Source organism: Nesoenas mayeri (genome assembly GCF_963082525.1).
Source record: "Nesoenas mayeri genome assembly, chromosome: 2".
NCBI classification, from domain to species: domain Eukaryota; kingdom Metazoa; phylum Chordata; class Aves; order Columbiformes; family Columbidae; genus Nesoenas; species Nesoenas mayeri.
Window position 1 is genome coordinate 104,989,949 of NC_137543.1, and position 16,010 is coordinate 105,005,958.

The 16,010-nt window shown below is 38.1% G+C and overlaps 2 protein-coding genes across 3 annotated transcripts in view; one reads left to right on the forward strand and one right to left on the reverse strand.

Moving 5' to 3' along the window:
• The window catches only part of EZH2 (enhancer of zeste 2 polycomb repressive complex 2 subunit), a 49,808-nt gene extending 49,452 nt beyond the window's left edge, over window positions 1-356 (forward strand). For both annotated transcript variants that reach the window (XM_080339093.1, XM_080339092.1), the window contains one exon: window positions 188-356. In XM_080339093.1, coding sequence (XP_080195219.1) covers window positions 188-248 — 61 coding nt within the window. In that variant the 3' untranslated portion in view covers window positions 249-356. The remainder of the gene's footprint in view (window positions 1-187) is intronic.
• A 2,282-nt stretch (window positions 357-2,638) lies between these two features.
• CUL1 (cullin 1) overlaps window positions 2,639-16,010 on the reverse strand; it is a 53,593-nt gene continuing 40,221 nt past the window's right edge. The window contains exons 10-22 of the mRNA XM_080339365.1: window positions 14,882-14,989; window positions 14,691-14,797; window positions 13,478-13,526; window positions 12,819-12,950; window positions 12,162-12,279; window positions 11,127-11,203; window positions 9,799-9,930; window positions 7,994-8,086; window positions 6,655-6,702; window positions 6,463-6,545; window positions 4,940-5,045; window positions 4,096-4,209; window positions 2,639-3,191 (exon numbers count right to left, since the gene is read on the reverse strand). Coding sequence (XP_080195491.1) covers window positions 3,111-3,191; window positions 4,096-4,209; window positions 4,940-5,045; window positions 6,463-6,545; window positions 6,655-6,702; window positions 7,994-8,086; window positions 9,799-9,930; window positions 11,127-11,203; window positions 12,162-12,279; window positions 12,819-12,950; window positions 13,478-13,526; window positions 14,691-14,797; window positions 14,882-14,989 — 1,248 coding nt within the window. The 3' untranslated portion in view covers window positions 2,639-3,110. The remainder of the gene's footprint in view (window positions 3,192-4,095; window positions 4,210-4,939; window positions 5,046-6,462; window positions 6,546-6,654; window positions 6,703-7,993; window positions 8,087-9,798; window positions 9,931-11,126; window positions 11,204-12,161; window positions 12,280-12,818; window positions 12,951-13,477; window positions 13,527-14,690; window positions 14,798-14,881; window positions 14,990-16,010) is intronic.

Sequence of the window (16,010 nt, forward strand, 5' to 3'; positions counted from 1 at the left end):
AAACTCTTCTAAAAGCAATTTCTTGAGGGGGTCAGCATTGATCTGCATCTGCAATAAAGGCCCTGGGTGGTGAGGAAGCTATGGGAGATCTAAGGATGGGGGTATTCTAGGCTGTGATGTTATGTCAGAACAAGGAAGCTGAAATGTTCAGTATTACTGGTTTTTTAATTTTATTTTTTAATTTTAGATATAGCCAAGCTGATGCCCTTAAGTATGTGGGCATTGAAAGAGAAATGGAAATCCCTTGACACCAGCTACCTCTTCTCTTAAACAGCTGCCTTATCTTCAGGAATTTCTAGTACTGTGGGTGATTTTAGAAAAATAAAAATGATGCAATTTGAAATTCTGTATTTGCAAAGTACTGTAATAGTAATTTATAGTAACAAATTTAAAGAAAAACCCAACTTTTTATTGCCTTCTCACCAGCTGCAAAGTGTTTTATACCTATGAACTTTTGCAATAATGTGGTGTGGTACATTTTTCAACCTTGAATAAAGGATACTTGAACTTCTTCATTTTTACTGGAACTGAGTTGGAATTTTGTGTTATCATCTAGTTGAGGAAGCTGATGGTGGGAATGTCAGGATAGCACCCAAGTACAATAGTCATGGTCGTGCAGTTTTCACAAACCTTTGGCTGGAACCCACTTTCCCATTCACTAAAGCATTGGTTGCAGTTCAGAAACTTGTACAGGTGTTCCTACAGCTAATCCCAATATCAGCTACACTCATCAGTCCTTAGTCCCAACAAGGTGTCTGGCCCTCAGCAGTAGATGCATTTAATGAGAGGGGAAAAGCAACAGTAATTACACATATATTTCTCTTCTGCATCTGGTATTTAATCTGATCTGTAAGCAACTACTATTTTTCTTATTGTTACACAGTTACTGCCTCTTACTACAAATGTTTTATATATGTTTTAATCCAAAATTCTTTAGGTTGGAGCTAGGTGTCTGTTTGGGTCTTGTACAGGGCTACCACCTTTATTTCTGATTTGCCAGCTGAGTGTGAACACTGCAGCCTATTACCAGATTGAACACCATGCTCCAGCCAAAATATCAGGGTGGGAAGAGCAGGCACAGGGACTCTATTGCAAAACTGAGTGCAAGAAATCTTGTCAACTAATGACAGGGCCCTTTCTACACTGAGGGTGCTCCAACTCACCCTTCCTGTTCATCAAAACACTCAAGTACAGCAGTCACAGCCACACTGTGGTGGCCAAAGAACTGACTTTCTACCCCTCAGGAGGGGGAAAAAAAACCAACAAACCACCACACCAGACACCAAATAATGTCCAAACAACACAAACCATCCCTGCTTGGGTAAAGCATGGCTGTGATCTGAAGCCAGAGTGACAGCAGTTGGGTTTTAAAAGTAATGCTCTGCAAGAAACAGCATACAAAATATACAGTGATGGATTAAAGCTGGGCTTTGAGAGGTAACTTAGAGCAGGTTATTTCTGGCCTTCCACATGTGACAATCATTCAGCCTGCTGCTGTCACCATACTGCTCTTGCCTCCTGGTACAAAAATCTACTAGCTCTCACAAAAACAAGCATCTTAAAACAAAAAACAAACACACGTGACACCACAGAAAGCATCAAGAGCTCCATTCTCCTAAATTTCAAAAAACAATTTGAAAATTGAACAGCAAGATGCTCTTATTACCCATCCTGACAGGCTTCAGTGCAATTAAAGTTATTTTGGAATAGGAATAGCAACCATTCAAAAGCTCAAGTGGGCATGAGACTTTTTTCCCCCGATTTTCCAAACTAGTTTGGATCATATATAATGCCCTTTATAGTTACTTTTTCCTTTTTAAAAACCCAGACATTTTGGTCGGTCAGAATTCAGCTGTAACCATTATGAATTTGTTTCCCTCAGAGAAAAACAGTATCAACACACACCATAGCTCTATTTACTTCGTGCCCAACCACCGAACATACCACAAATTCTAAGGGGAAGAAAGGGCTTGGCTTCAGAGAGGTTATTTTCACCATCAGGAATAGGAAATACAAATTAACAAAAACAAGACTGATGGTGAGGATGGTAGCATTTTGCTTTGTAGCATGTGGAAAACATACACATTACACATGTATATACTGAACCCAACCTTGTGAGACAAATGGGAGTAAGCCTGGCCAACGAATAGATGTGTAATAGCACTCAGAAATAGTAATTCCCACCACAGATTGCACTTCATGGGAATTAATCTTTAGGAACACACTCAATTTTCTGTTCTAGTCAAAGAAATGGGCAGCCTAAGCCTTGTTTATTTAGGGTAGCATTAAGGCAAGTATGATGCATTTTATAGCATACTGAACACTATTAAAAATAGCTCCAATTTCAAGTGGCCAAGTATTGCCACATATATACAGAACAGAAAATACTTAGAATGTATCTATGAAATCATCACAACTTTCTTTTCAAAACACAGACATTTCCTCTTAAAAAGGAAATAACATGCACTTTGGATGATGCTTGACAATTTCTTCAGAAAACAAAATGTGCTTTAAATCACTAGAAAACAGGGAAAAGGAGGAAAAGCAAAAGCGATTTCTACAGCTTTCATAACCATTATACCTTTTATTTACATTTAGAAAGATAAATCATGAAACTTAAAACAATAAAACCAAATGCAACTTGTACAGAAATCTTTTAATTTTTTTTATTTATCACACATTAAAAAATGAAACACACTATACAAATGGTTTTTCATAGCAGATTACACATGGGTCCATTCAGACTTGCTCTCAAAGTGCTGCCAACATTTATAAGTGCTGCCTGTGATGGCAGCTGTTTATCATATAGCCAATGTATTGATTTAAATGCAGTAGCATGCAACCCTTTAAGGAGAAGGGTTTGATTCCTTTCTGTTATTAAATTAGGTTAAATGGCATTGGTGTCCATATTTACATACTTGAAATGTATCAATCCTGAGCAGTTCTGATGTAAATCTGAGACTGGCTGATGGGAGTCCTGGTCTCAGTTATTAAAAAGGGAGGTCCAAATGGCAGCAGGGTGGCTGCTATGAAGTTCTGTTGCGTTCATTCGTTCCATCACATACCTATTTGCTGAGTGTCACACAGTCAAGTAATTGCTAATAAAAATGTTAAGCCAAGTAACTGTAGGTGTCCTTCTCGCCATCTACGCGTTCCAAGTACTCCTTCTCAATCAGGATGTCGATGCATTTCTGTGGGAGAAACAAGCATAAGCGGTGGGACACCAGAAGAAAAAAATCCCTCTCTGTGCTTGCTACAAAGTTTGAACAATTTTGGCCACTGAGTTTCATGCCAAGTAGAGGATGGGAGTAGGCAAAGGGCACAAACCATGGCAATCCAATCTCCCATTTCTGACCACATCCAATTAGGAGACTTCGCTAATCAACTAAACTGAATTACGCTTACTTGATGCCATTCCAGGGTAGTGACTGGGAGATCATCAGTAGGCTGAGCAACTTCATAGTAAGACAGCAAATAAAGAGTATAACCAAGATGCAGAGTGCTTATTGCACTGTTACTAAAAGCAGCAGTTGCAGTAAGGAGCTGTTTCACGGCTTGACTGGCTGCAGCTTTCAGCATCTGTGCCAGTTAATTATGCAGACGCTCTCCACTGCCTGTTTTCTGCCCCATCCATCCCCTTTGCCGTGGATGTAACAATCACTGGTGGGACCTCTAAACAAATGGGTGACAACGAACAAATAGAATGACCCTCATTCCCCAGCAATTTTATTCTAGAATACATCAGGAAACTCTTCTCTTGGGCCAGCCCACAAGCATTGGTTCTCTCACAACTGGGAGAGCAGAAACAAGAGGTAAGGCTGGAGCGGAGGCTGCTGTAAGCTGGCAGTGATATGAAAAGATGCAACCAAGCTACTGTTTTACCAGTGCCAACAATACAAGACACACATGTCACCATAAGAGAACTACAGTATCTCTGGTTAAAATATTTCCTACTTATTTACAACTCCAAAAAATCTCTCCTTATGCATCCCATCTCCCTGGTTTCTCTTTTTAATCCAGAAGCATGCATTTTATCTACATACATCCTCCTCACCTCCTGGAATGCGTGTTCAGAGAGATGCAGTTCTTACATACCTTAATTACTGGAACTCGTGGCTTGAACCTTGAGGACAGCTGTGTTAGCACTTCTCCGAGCAGCTGCTGGTGTTTCAAAACCTTCCTCATTTTCATAATTCTCACAATAGCAGCCTGCAAAGTCAGAAACGTGTGCTTAGGATCAAACTACTTCTCCTTCTGGATAAAGCCATTTTACTTCCCTAGCAGATCGCATCTGCTGGCACAGAAGCATTGTCACAGCAAACCTGAGCAGCAGGTGGGGAGACACACACCTACAAACGTCAACTACTCACAAAGACTTTAAGAACTCAACACAGCATCAGAAGTGGTTTTGACACATGACTTAAGAACTACTCAGCTTACGGTCGGTCACAAGCATGGAACCAACTGGTACCAAGAGCAACCTGAAACTACTTACATAACAAAAAGCCTTATTTATATACTTAACCTTACTGTGATACTCTTTTAGTAGTATATTTGTATTTCCTTCCCCTGCCCCTTTGCTTCTCAAGTAGATTCCAAATGAACTGATAGAAAAACACTTAAGTTCATACTGCCTAGGTATTACTAGTTTTCACCGAAGACAGAGGCCTGGTGAGTGTGTACAGCCTTGGAAACCAAACACTCAGCAACACACTACAAAAAATGTGAGGAACACCATCCCATCACACCCTTCTATGTTTTACATTACAGACTCCAATTGCCTTTAGGAGTATGGCAAATATATTTTTAGCTCCAACACAGTGCACTGCAATGGCATGTTGTCTCCTCATAAAAATTAAGAAAACCCCACAGTAAGCTTCATTAAAGGATGACAAAGTTGTAATTCACAGCAAGGCAGCGTTTCTGTAATACAAGTCACCTGAATCAGCAGTTTCCTATCTTCTTCTATATTTTTGTGTGTAGTTTCTTGCTCCTGCTTCTGTTCAGTCTTCATTGGCACATTGATGTTTACCCTTAACTTTTTACTGTAAAGAAAACCAGGAATAAAACAACTGGCCTGTTTAAAAGACAATCAAACAAACAGAAAACAAACAAAAAATTGCAAACAAAACCCAACTCCAAAATAAAAACCACACTACCACGATTACTTTACAACAAAACGGGACTTCGGCACTTCTGAAAATTTTAGACAATCTTATTCAAGTTAAAAAAAAATGAATAAAACCCCAAACCCCACAACCAACCAACCGCAACCAATTTGTTCATGTATTTCATGACTTATTGAATAAAACCTTGTGATCTGTTGGGTCAAATCAGTGCTGTGTAATTACACTATATTTGAAAGATTTCTATGTTTAATAAGAAGCTTCCAGTCAGCAAATGGAACAAAGAAAGTCAGTGGAAACAGAATCACCTTTCTGATGTACAGACTGGATTCTGACCATAATGTGGAAAAATCCATTTGTTCTGTAAAACTGAATCCTGCCTTTCATTTCACAGGCTCCCCACTATCACACGTGGCCACTGTCAAGACAAGCTGACATGTCATGAGTGGGGCAGGAGCTCCAGATGCTTCCCTAGAGAGGGGATCTGTTATTTATTTAGCATAGTCTTGTGCAGCATAAATTAGAAACTATGGAGCCACACAGTGCAGCAATGTCGAGCTGTTCCCATCACTGCATTAATGTAACTGACCATGAATTCTAAAACCTTAAATTATTGGTCAAGGAGGGAAGGAAGCAGATAAAGTGTGTACTACAAGGAAAGGCTTCAACACGCTGCTTTCACTTGCCGTCTTATTCTCAGGCAGTACTGAACTCTTCACTGAATTTATGTATGTTTACTTCTATACTCTGGTAAGTGTGATAAACACTCACTGCAGTACTATGAACAGCTTAAAATATACAAACATTAAAAGCAACACTAGTTAGATAATAAAAACTACTGAAAATCATGTTCATTAAGTTTTCAAATCACTGTACGCTCTGAAGTTCTAAAATGAGCCTGCTGATCTCATGTTATCTCCAGTGGATGAGACTTTGACCTTTGCTGGTCACCACACACCACTGTAACCTTGTAAAATATAAGGTACTTGCTGACTGCAAGCAAAGTCATGCACCCTGGTAAAAACCAGCACAGTTTCTTACCAGAAATAAATGCTACAGGAATTAGACAAGAAGCAAGGAATGAAAAGGAGATATGAAAATATGTTCAGGCCTTGACAGACTTTACAATAAAGGTTTAAGTCAGGGAGCTGGCATCTTCCCTTATCCTCCCTACTAGCCAACTCTCTCCTTTAAAGTTGGTTTGTTGGATGTGTATTTGAATTGGCACTTGAACCCTGGAGCTTTCTTCCCAGGTGTATTAGGTTTTACCCAAATTTTGAAAGCAGAGAAGGAGCATTATACACAAATGATGTATGCTGCTGTAGTTTTCTCTTACTTTTTATAACCGAGATACAGTTTTATTAAGGTGTCTGGTTTTAACTCCACCTCATCAACGTTTGCATTTTCATCTTCCAAAACCTGCAAGAAGTGAATAAAATAAATACATAAATATTCATTAATACATTTTGTTGAATGATGAGCAGGTCATAAAAAAGAATACTTACAAGCAATTTTGATTTATACTTACAAGCAATTTTGATTTTAACAGTATCTGTAGAACTTGTGCCAAGATATCCTAAAAAATTACAGAAAATGTTATCAGCACAGAAAGACAGCATCTTTCTCTAACTTAAAATATTTCAACAAGAATACACAGGCTTATACTAAGAACCAGCAAGTGCAAACCACTACAAAATGAGTGAACACAAAATATAGTAAAAATATAGTTCACAGAAATAAAATGTAATAAGGCCCTTTTTGAGTGTTAAGCCATATACCCTTTGCAGTCAGCCAAATAACATCAAATTCTTTACAAAGACTAATTCCAAACAAGAGATCTTTGCAGTTGCTGTTTTTTTGCAAGCAGATTTTTAAATTCTTTTTTCTGTCCCCACTGAACCATAGATACCACGGCAGACGTAACCCTCACAAAGCAAGCACTCTCTGCCTTCTGATTAACATGTTTGTTTTCTTGCTTACACCAAGGATCTGTTCTGGTTACTGTCACTGGCCAGTCACCCAGAAGGCTACGCTACAGGCAGCGTTCTGTGCAGGCTTTCAAAGCTGCTATTTTCCCACAGTAGAAGTCTTCTGGGTTCCATGCAGTTAGTTTTCAGCTGTATAAAGAGTTTTATTCTGGTCTGATCATAGATTGGGCCAAATATTTATTTTACATGAATAAATATATATATATGTCTGCAAACAAGCATCTATAATAAGTGGCAACCCCATAAGGCTTCTGAGGTTACTGTAAAACATCATCATCAGTAACTTTCTAGAGATGCATTTCCAAAAGTAAAGGTCTCACTGACCAGACATTGCCTAACTTTCCAGAAGTCACAGATGACTTGATTCAAACCTACTAGTAAAGGACACAAATGCCAAATAAACTGAGCCATTAAATCTACTTGGAAGAACCTTTTCCACAAGAGAGAGAGAACAAAACTGCAAATTTTACTATGTTCATGTATATGAACCCTGAGATGTAAAGAATGGATGCACAGATCAACCAATTAAGGAAAAAAAATGCTCTTTTTCCTAGAATGTTTTTTAATATTAAAATGTAAGTAGCAAACCACTGAAAACTTACTACCAGAGCTCAGCAGGAAGCAAGGCAATTCACTCTAGTCGTGAACAGGAGAATATATACACACTAAAATTCATTAGAAGACTAGGCAGTTTTAACTATTAGGAAGTAAACCAGGAAAGTAACTTGACCAAGAATAGAGCACATCTGTCTAACTTCAGGACAGAAACCAACTCTGGCTTCAAGCATGTCTAATTCCAATTTCTTACGATAGCAGGAAGAACCCTGAAGACCAAAATACTTGTTCACAAGAGTGTAGTAAAACGTGCAAAGTCACTACCATTTTTATTTGAGTACTGTCTGTCAGCTGCTGCACGGTATAGGCATCTTCTGTGTTGTATTGCAGTAAAATCGCCATCTGGAATGTGGATGCCTAACAGATGCAAAAAAAGAGAATGAAGGGAAAGGGGGGGGAAAAAAATCAGAAAATGAGAATGAATAAACACACTTTCTGAATTTGAACAGCCTAAAATTCACCAGTTTAATGCATATACTGGAATATTTGGACAACGGAGAATACCAAACTAGTGCTTATCATTACACAACACAGGAAAATCTGATGTTACTTATACAACCAGAACTCTACCTTCTAGCATTATCTGAACAGAAACTCTAAGATTATGATCATTTAACCAGGTGCAGACACTTCATTGGATCTTCTATTATGATGTCAAAGCCTGATCTTTCTACGTGCTAACGTAACTTTTAGTTCCTTTCCTCTGTAACTCAGAGGGTTACTCATTTGATCTTCATTAAAACCTACAGACTACTGAAGTCACCCTCACAACCCTCCCAACTCCAGTAGAATAATGAAGCCAAATTTATAAACAAGGCAGCTATCAGTGGCTTATTCAAGTCTATCGCCACGGGGTTAACATATCTTGTTTCTTTTCACTCTTGTGAACTCATCCCCTCTGTCTACTTTTCGAGAGAAAGCAGACATAAAAGTATAAGCAACATGAGATCTTAAACAAAGAGGCTGCAGTTGTCTCACACAACCCAGTTCAACACCTGTTTAAACCACTAGTCCAATATTCTCTTCCCTAATTAATTTTCTTTTAAACATAGATCTTAAGTATCATTAAAGCAAATAAACATACAGTGAAGGTTCAGTTAATCATAACACCAACAGCCACCTGGAAAGGGCTAACATTTATGTTCACTTCATTAATACACAGATCTGCAGCCACCAGGTCTTGCATCTGTGCTTTGCTTTATTTCAAGACAGCACCATTATTTGCAGGAGTTAATGAAAGCATGTGAGCACCGTAAGCAGTAGCTAAACACATACATATATGCATATGTATGAACATGTACACACCCCCAAATTAAGGAACTGAATGATTTAAAATACTTGTCATAGATCATTACATCCTGTTAATGAGTACTTTGACATAAAAATAAAATACAGCTCAGTTCACGGGAAACTGGGGCTGTTCAGTCTGGCAAAGAGGAGGTGGAGGGGAGACCTTATCACTGTCTACAACTATGTGAAAGGAGGTTGTAGCATGGAGGCTGTTGGTCTCTTCTCCCAAGTAGCAAATGATAGGACAGGAGGAAATGGCCTCCCATTGCATCACAGGAGGTTCAGATTGGATATCGGGAAAAGTTTCTTCACTGAAAGGGTTGCCAGACATTGGAACAGGCTGCCCAGGGAAGTGGTTGAGTCACCATCCCTGGAAGTGTTTAAAAGACACATCGATAAGGTTCTCAGGGACATGGTTTAGTGTCAGTGTTAGGTGAATGGTTGGAGTCAATGATCTTGAAGGTCTCTTCCAACCAAAATGATTCTATGATTACCTATTAAAATTATTTTGGATGCAGGCACAGTTATTCACATGAACTCCACTACTTCATCATCTACACAGTTCACCATTTTAAACACATTTACCTGCACAGTGGTCCTTTAAAGTAAGGAAAAGCAATTATCTCCAAATGATGAGAAAAGACGCTGAGCGGCTCATTCAGATCGCATAAGAGCAGCAGAACAGAGTGGGAACACATGTTCTTTAAATAATCATCTGCATCCAGTTCTCTGAATGCAACCATTGCCAAGTGCTTCTGTTGGCACGGTGTTATCCTTACCTGTAACGTGTATCTATTTTTGAAACAGTTGGTAACCAGTTCCCCTTTGGACAGCTGATACAACCATGTTAATTTTCTTCCACTATGACGACTGGCATAAAATGCAGTAAATCTCTGATAGCTCCTTTCTAACTGTAAAAAAAAAAAAAAAGAACAAACAACAATAATAAATAAGTATATAAAAAAAAAGTACCTTTTTAACCTTCATTTACCCTCACTAGATCACACTCTGAAACCAGCAAAGGAGAAACAAATCAGATCACTTTCAAGTGCCATTTTGTCTGATTAAGACAAACAGAAATCCAGAGCATTCAAATTCTTCAGACTGATGAAAATTTCCCCTTGTTATGGAGTTTCTCCTTTAAGTGTCATTAACAACACAAACCCAAACAAGCATTTAAGTTCCATTCTTCCATTTATTATAGACGAAGCTAGGCTAGAAAGGCAATCTCTTTTATTCACCTTCATCCTTCAAGTAACAGCAGTGACTTATTTCTTATGTTAAGTATTCGTGTCTTGTCTATTCTAGTTAAGGACTCAACAGAAAACTAATTATTATAATATCTAAACCTTTTACTGTACAGAACCAAAGCAATGGCAAGAATAAGTTTCTTAAATAAAAGTATACAAAGAAAAATATGCCAAAGATTTGCTTCAGTTACTGTTGAATGTTTTGAAGTCAGAGTCATTAACCAGGGTCTTTCCACAGGAGAAGACATTTATATATGTCACACAATTCTTTCCTACTACCTTGCTCACTTAGCTTGTTCCAAATATCCTCCAGCCAAATAAAGATAAATTAAAAGCTCAGAGACCTGGGTCATCTTAGCATGGAGAGAAGACTGAGACGGGATCTTATCAATGCTTATAAAATGTCTTAAGGGTGGGTGTCAAGAGGATGGGACCAGACTCTTTCCAGTGGTGCCAAATGATAGAATGAGGGGCAACAGCACAGGCTGAAGCATGGGAGGTTCCATCTGAGTGTGAGGAGAAACTTCTTCTCTTTGAGCGTGCCAGAGCACTGGAACAGGCTGCCCAGAGAAGTTGTAGAGTCTCCTTCTCTGGCAACATTCAAGATCAGCTTGGACACATTCCTGTGCAATCAATCTACTCTAGGTGAACTTCCTTTAGCAGGTGGGTTGGACTAGATGATCTCCAGAGGTCCCATCCAACCCCAACCATTCTATGATTCTGTGAAACCGGCAACCACCACAGAGACACCTCCAGTCCTCTCTTACACACAGCAAAACCAGGAGACATCAGCCATGTAAAACAAATTTCTCACATGAGCATTCCACACTCCAATGACCCAAGTGCAAGAACCTCACCTCAGAGGGCAGAGCAAATGTGCAGGACTGCTGGAACGGCCACGATCCAGAACTCAGCACCTGGATGCTGAAATCCACTGGAAGAGAGGTAAAGAGGCTGAGCTGCATTATCTCCCTTGTTCCCACTGCCCCTTTAAACACACAGTTCCAGTTCTAACACAAACAAGACATAGTTCTGCCTTGCTCAGACTAACATGGTAAAAAATCATTAAGCAACATATTTCTTTTTATTCTGACCATAAACCAAAGGAATTCACATAAGATGTCACTGCAGTTGGACAGGTTTAGATTTACTGTGACAGTCACTATTTTCTCTCATTTGTAGAAGTTATTACCCCAATTCTATCCCTACAACAGATTTGATGCAAGTGGAAAAATAGTAAGCAGCACTGGTCAACAAAAAGGGCCCAATTCCTCTCCACAACAAACGCCTGACCACACGTTGCACAAGCCACTCTTCAAAAGTTGAAGAAATTGGGCTACGAAGTTTTGCTTCACCCACCACATTCACCCGACCTCTCGCCAACCAGCTACCACTTCTTCAAGCATATTGACAACCTTTGGCAGAGAAAATGCTTCCACAACCCACAGTATGCAGAAAATGCTTTCCAAGAGTTCGCTGAATCCTGAGGCACCGACTTTTATGTTACAGGAATAAACAAACTTGCTTCTCGTTGGCAAAAGTGTGTTGATTGTAATGGTTCCCATTTTGATTAATAAAGATGTGGTTTAGTTATAATGATTTAAAATTCAAGGTCCAAAACTGCAATTAGTTTCGCACCAACCTAATACCTAAACGTGAGCTGCAAAATTAGGAAGAGGCTACCCATAACACAAGATATAAAGTGCTATTAGAAGACAAAGTACAGACCTATAAGACTAGTTTAAAAATCCTAATTACCTTGGTCAAAATAATATTAACTCTAATTTCTAGGGGTATGATGTCTACATCAAATATTTCCCTTGTATTTAGCTGTTTGGAAGTAAGAGGAAGCTAAACTACTGAACAGTAACTTAGGTAAATGTATTACTTACAATCTAACGGTTCTGAATTGGTCAGGTGCTTTTTAAATTGCTCATTCAAGTCCTTGCTTACACCAATATCTTGGAACATCCGCTGCAGCTTGGACGTATACTCAAAACCACAAGCTTGCTGTATTTTAAAAGCACAGATATGTCAGCAGACACATTTTTGACATGTGAGAATAAGAAGAACAAAGTATCTGACCCTGTTTTCTTAAACAAAGATGTACAAAGGTTCAGTATTTTCCTTAATCAAAGTACTGACCCCAGCTAGACATGACCTATAACTATCAAAAAAAAGAAGAAAATTTTGTTCAAAAATAAAACAAAACAGACAATGAAACAGATTACTAAAAGAGTATATGATCATATTTTGCTTGACCTTGAACGAACAAGCACTAATGAAATTAAGCAACAGTAATTCCCCTGGATAATTGTATCTATGTCATTCATATGGATAAGAATGATCAAGCTTAACTCCATCAGAGAGACATGCACTGTAAGTTCCCAGGAAGTTGAAGAAAAACAAACAAACAAAAAATGGAGACCTCTATTGTGTATTTTTCTATTGTACACAAAATAATGACATGAAAGGACATACATAAACGCTTTCTAGCAGCCTGAAGACCTGCAATATGGTAGAACATAGGACAGTCATGGAATACTCACTTTTAGTTTAGAGATCATGCTTGCCTCAGCATCATCACTAGCACTGTTCTGATGTACAAGTCTTTTTGCCAGCATTTTAGCATAGAATTTTTGAAACACATCTTTATCCTCAATGTACTTGAAAACAACCATCTGGAAAAGCCAAGAAAATTTGTAAGAAAAAAAATATTTAAGCATTTGTCTTGAAAAAGCTGTAGCAGCAGCTACTTCATTTGCACTTAAATTTTTCAGGGCAGGGATTATTTTTTGGTGGCAGTGAGAGTGGTGGTGTTTGTTTTAAATGTGGCTACTATTTTAAACACATTGACTGCACATTCCATATGTACAGCCTTATATACAAATAAATACGTATCACATATAGGCAATTATAAAAAATATATTGTAGAAATTATATATATTATAGGCATATATAAAAATGAAGAAAAAGCATAAGTTCCATCTGGCCACTTAAAATCTGCTATAAAGGGGTTTTTTAATTAAAAAACCACAACCAATAAGCTACACAGAGATAAAGACTATTACTGAAAAGCTGAATTATCAAGTAATGAAATCAAACATTCAAAATAAAAGGTCTTCTCTCATCTGACTTGTGTGGCAATTGCATACTACTAACTTGTCAAAGCTTACACATACAAGAACTGTATTTATAGATATCTTACCACTTGATTGAGTGTATCTTCCAATTCTGCTTCTTCTGGATTCTTTGAGCTGTAATTAAACAAGTGCATTTTTAATGACGCCCAAACTGCCAAATTTAAACAACATACAGATATATACGGGAATTCCATAAATAAAGGAACACAGAGCAGTTTTGGAATCAAAGACTCTTTAAAGAGGAAACAGTGTAGTTGAAATGAACACTTCACTACTCCACATGTCAGCAATTCTGAAGTAAGGGATTTTTAAGCAACAGGTTGAAGTCCTGGACCATGAATTGCTTGAGACTTCCTGATATCAGGACTTACGGGCTCAAACATGGATTCTCTCTCCCTGCCTTTTTTCTGCTGCTAAATGCCAGCTTCGTTTCTTATTTTAGATTCTTTTAAATTCTTTTTTACAGTGGAAAAAAAACAGCTCAGAGACCTGGGTCTTGCCTGGATGAGTGCTCAGGCTCACATTGTTATCTTCCATATCATGCTTGTCCATCAGGCACACCCCCAAATCTGCCCCACAGAAAGTTAGTATTTATACAGGGGAAAAATAAACCCTTTGCTGAAGGAAGGAGGGTAGGGGAAGGGAAAAGTGATCAAGTTCTTCTGGTTTTGCATTGTTTGGTGGTGTTTTTTCCTTCCTGAAAAAAGCTAGAAAAGTTGCCAGTGACAAATCTGACACCAATCCAGTATGAAAGGAACTGATACCAACTCAGTGTATGAGCTGCTGAATCATCTGAAGCAAAATACCTTAATTAAATTACAAACAACGAGAGGTTAGAAAGCAGTTTTTATCCTCCTCAGTCTCTGCCCAGATGGAAGATGACATAGAGAAAGTAACAGGAGGAGAACAAGAATTTTAATGGAAAAAGGGAATGTACATCTACTCTTTGCAATATGTAACACAACTCAAATTTGGGGGGAAAAAAAAAGCACATAAAAAACCTTCTGTTTTACTAAAAAAATAGAATTTAGTTTCCTATAAAGAAATAAAGGTCTTAGATCTTTTATTATTTCCCCTCTCCTCTTTAAAAAAGAAAAGTGAACTCCATAGAATCTTTAGGAACAGTCCTATTGAAATTTTTGTATTCAGAATTTGGTATAATTTATTCCCCTTGAAACATTAAGTTCCGTTTCTGAAGACACAATATAAAAATTCAGATACTAAAACCTTTTAAAACAAAACCCAACTTGAAATAATAATTTGTCTTTGAAGACGTACCTTTTCTTTAGTAAAGAGTCACAGTATCGCGCCAGTAGCTCTGGGGATTTACTGGATGATTGAGCCATTTTTGTCACTGCATTGTTATTTATAAATCGACCACAAGCCTATAAATTACAAAATACAGTGAAATTCTGGGAGACAAAACAATGAAAAAAAAAAGTACACCGTATGCCATTACATATACTTACTTTGTCTAGTGCAGCCACAAATCCAGCATCGTTGTTGAATGCAGACATGACTAAAGCATTATATTTCTTATGGACATCCAACACTGTCTGTACATACATTTTTGGATCCTGAAATAAAGAGATACTGTTTTTTGCAACCCATTGACTTTCTGCTTTCTACTTACTCTAAAGTAGAGCTACACACTAGCCCAAGCAAATAATTACAGAGACACTATATAAACATTAGAAATATTTTTAAGGTCAAATACTATCCAGACTAGCTTAGGTCCTATGTCTGGGACTGACATACATTAGTGCAAGCTTTGATTTACAGCAACCAGAGTGCAGCATGTACCACATTACAAGAAAAGAAGATAAAACCACTTTCTCAACCATTGCAAACATTTCGAAGGAGGACCTTTTCAAAGACATAAGCTTAGGTCGTATCAGACCTGAGAGAGCTGGACAATCATAAAATGCCATTGGCTATAGAAGAAACTGTTAAAATAAATCTTCATAGTAAGAATGTAACAAGTGTATCCCCAGTAAGTACAATTTAGTAACGAGACCTTAGTCATTGATGACAGTTCTTAAACTGTCCGCTCAAATCCCAGTGGCAGCCAAAGGCCAATAAACATCAAGTTTATGGCACTCACATATTGAGTTCTATGTGCCATTGATCTCTGCATCTCAATAAAGATGGAGTGGAGTCAGAGTAGGAACAGCAAGGGGCCACTAAAACACCAGGCAGTCTGGGCAGCTACTATGCAACAGACCAAAAAGGCTAGAAGTCTTCTATTTGGAGATGGTAAGTTTGAAAGAACATATGACTAAGGTTTACAAAATCATGAGGATAACTGAAAAGTGAACAACCACTAAAAGCCACATTTTATAACCATGGGACACTTAATGAAAGTGATAGGAAACAAGACAGAAAAAGAACATCTTTACATATAAGGCAGTAGACTTCTGGAACTTGCTGCCACAGGAGGTTGTTGGAAGCAGATAATATCAGCAGGTTCAAGAATGGATTTAGACAAACTCATGGACATCAGGCCCATAAGTAAAAACTAAAAGGACTGGGCATAGATGTACTCCTATAACATTACTATTGTAAGAATTCTGGATGCTGGCAACAAATGGCAAAAGA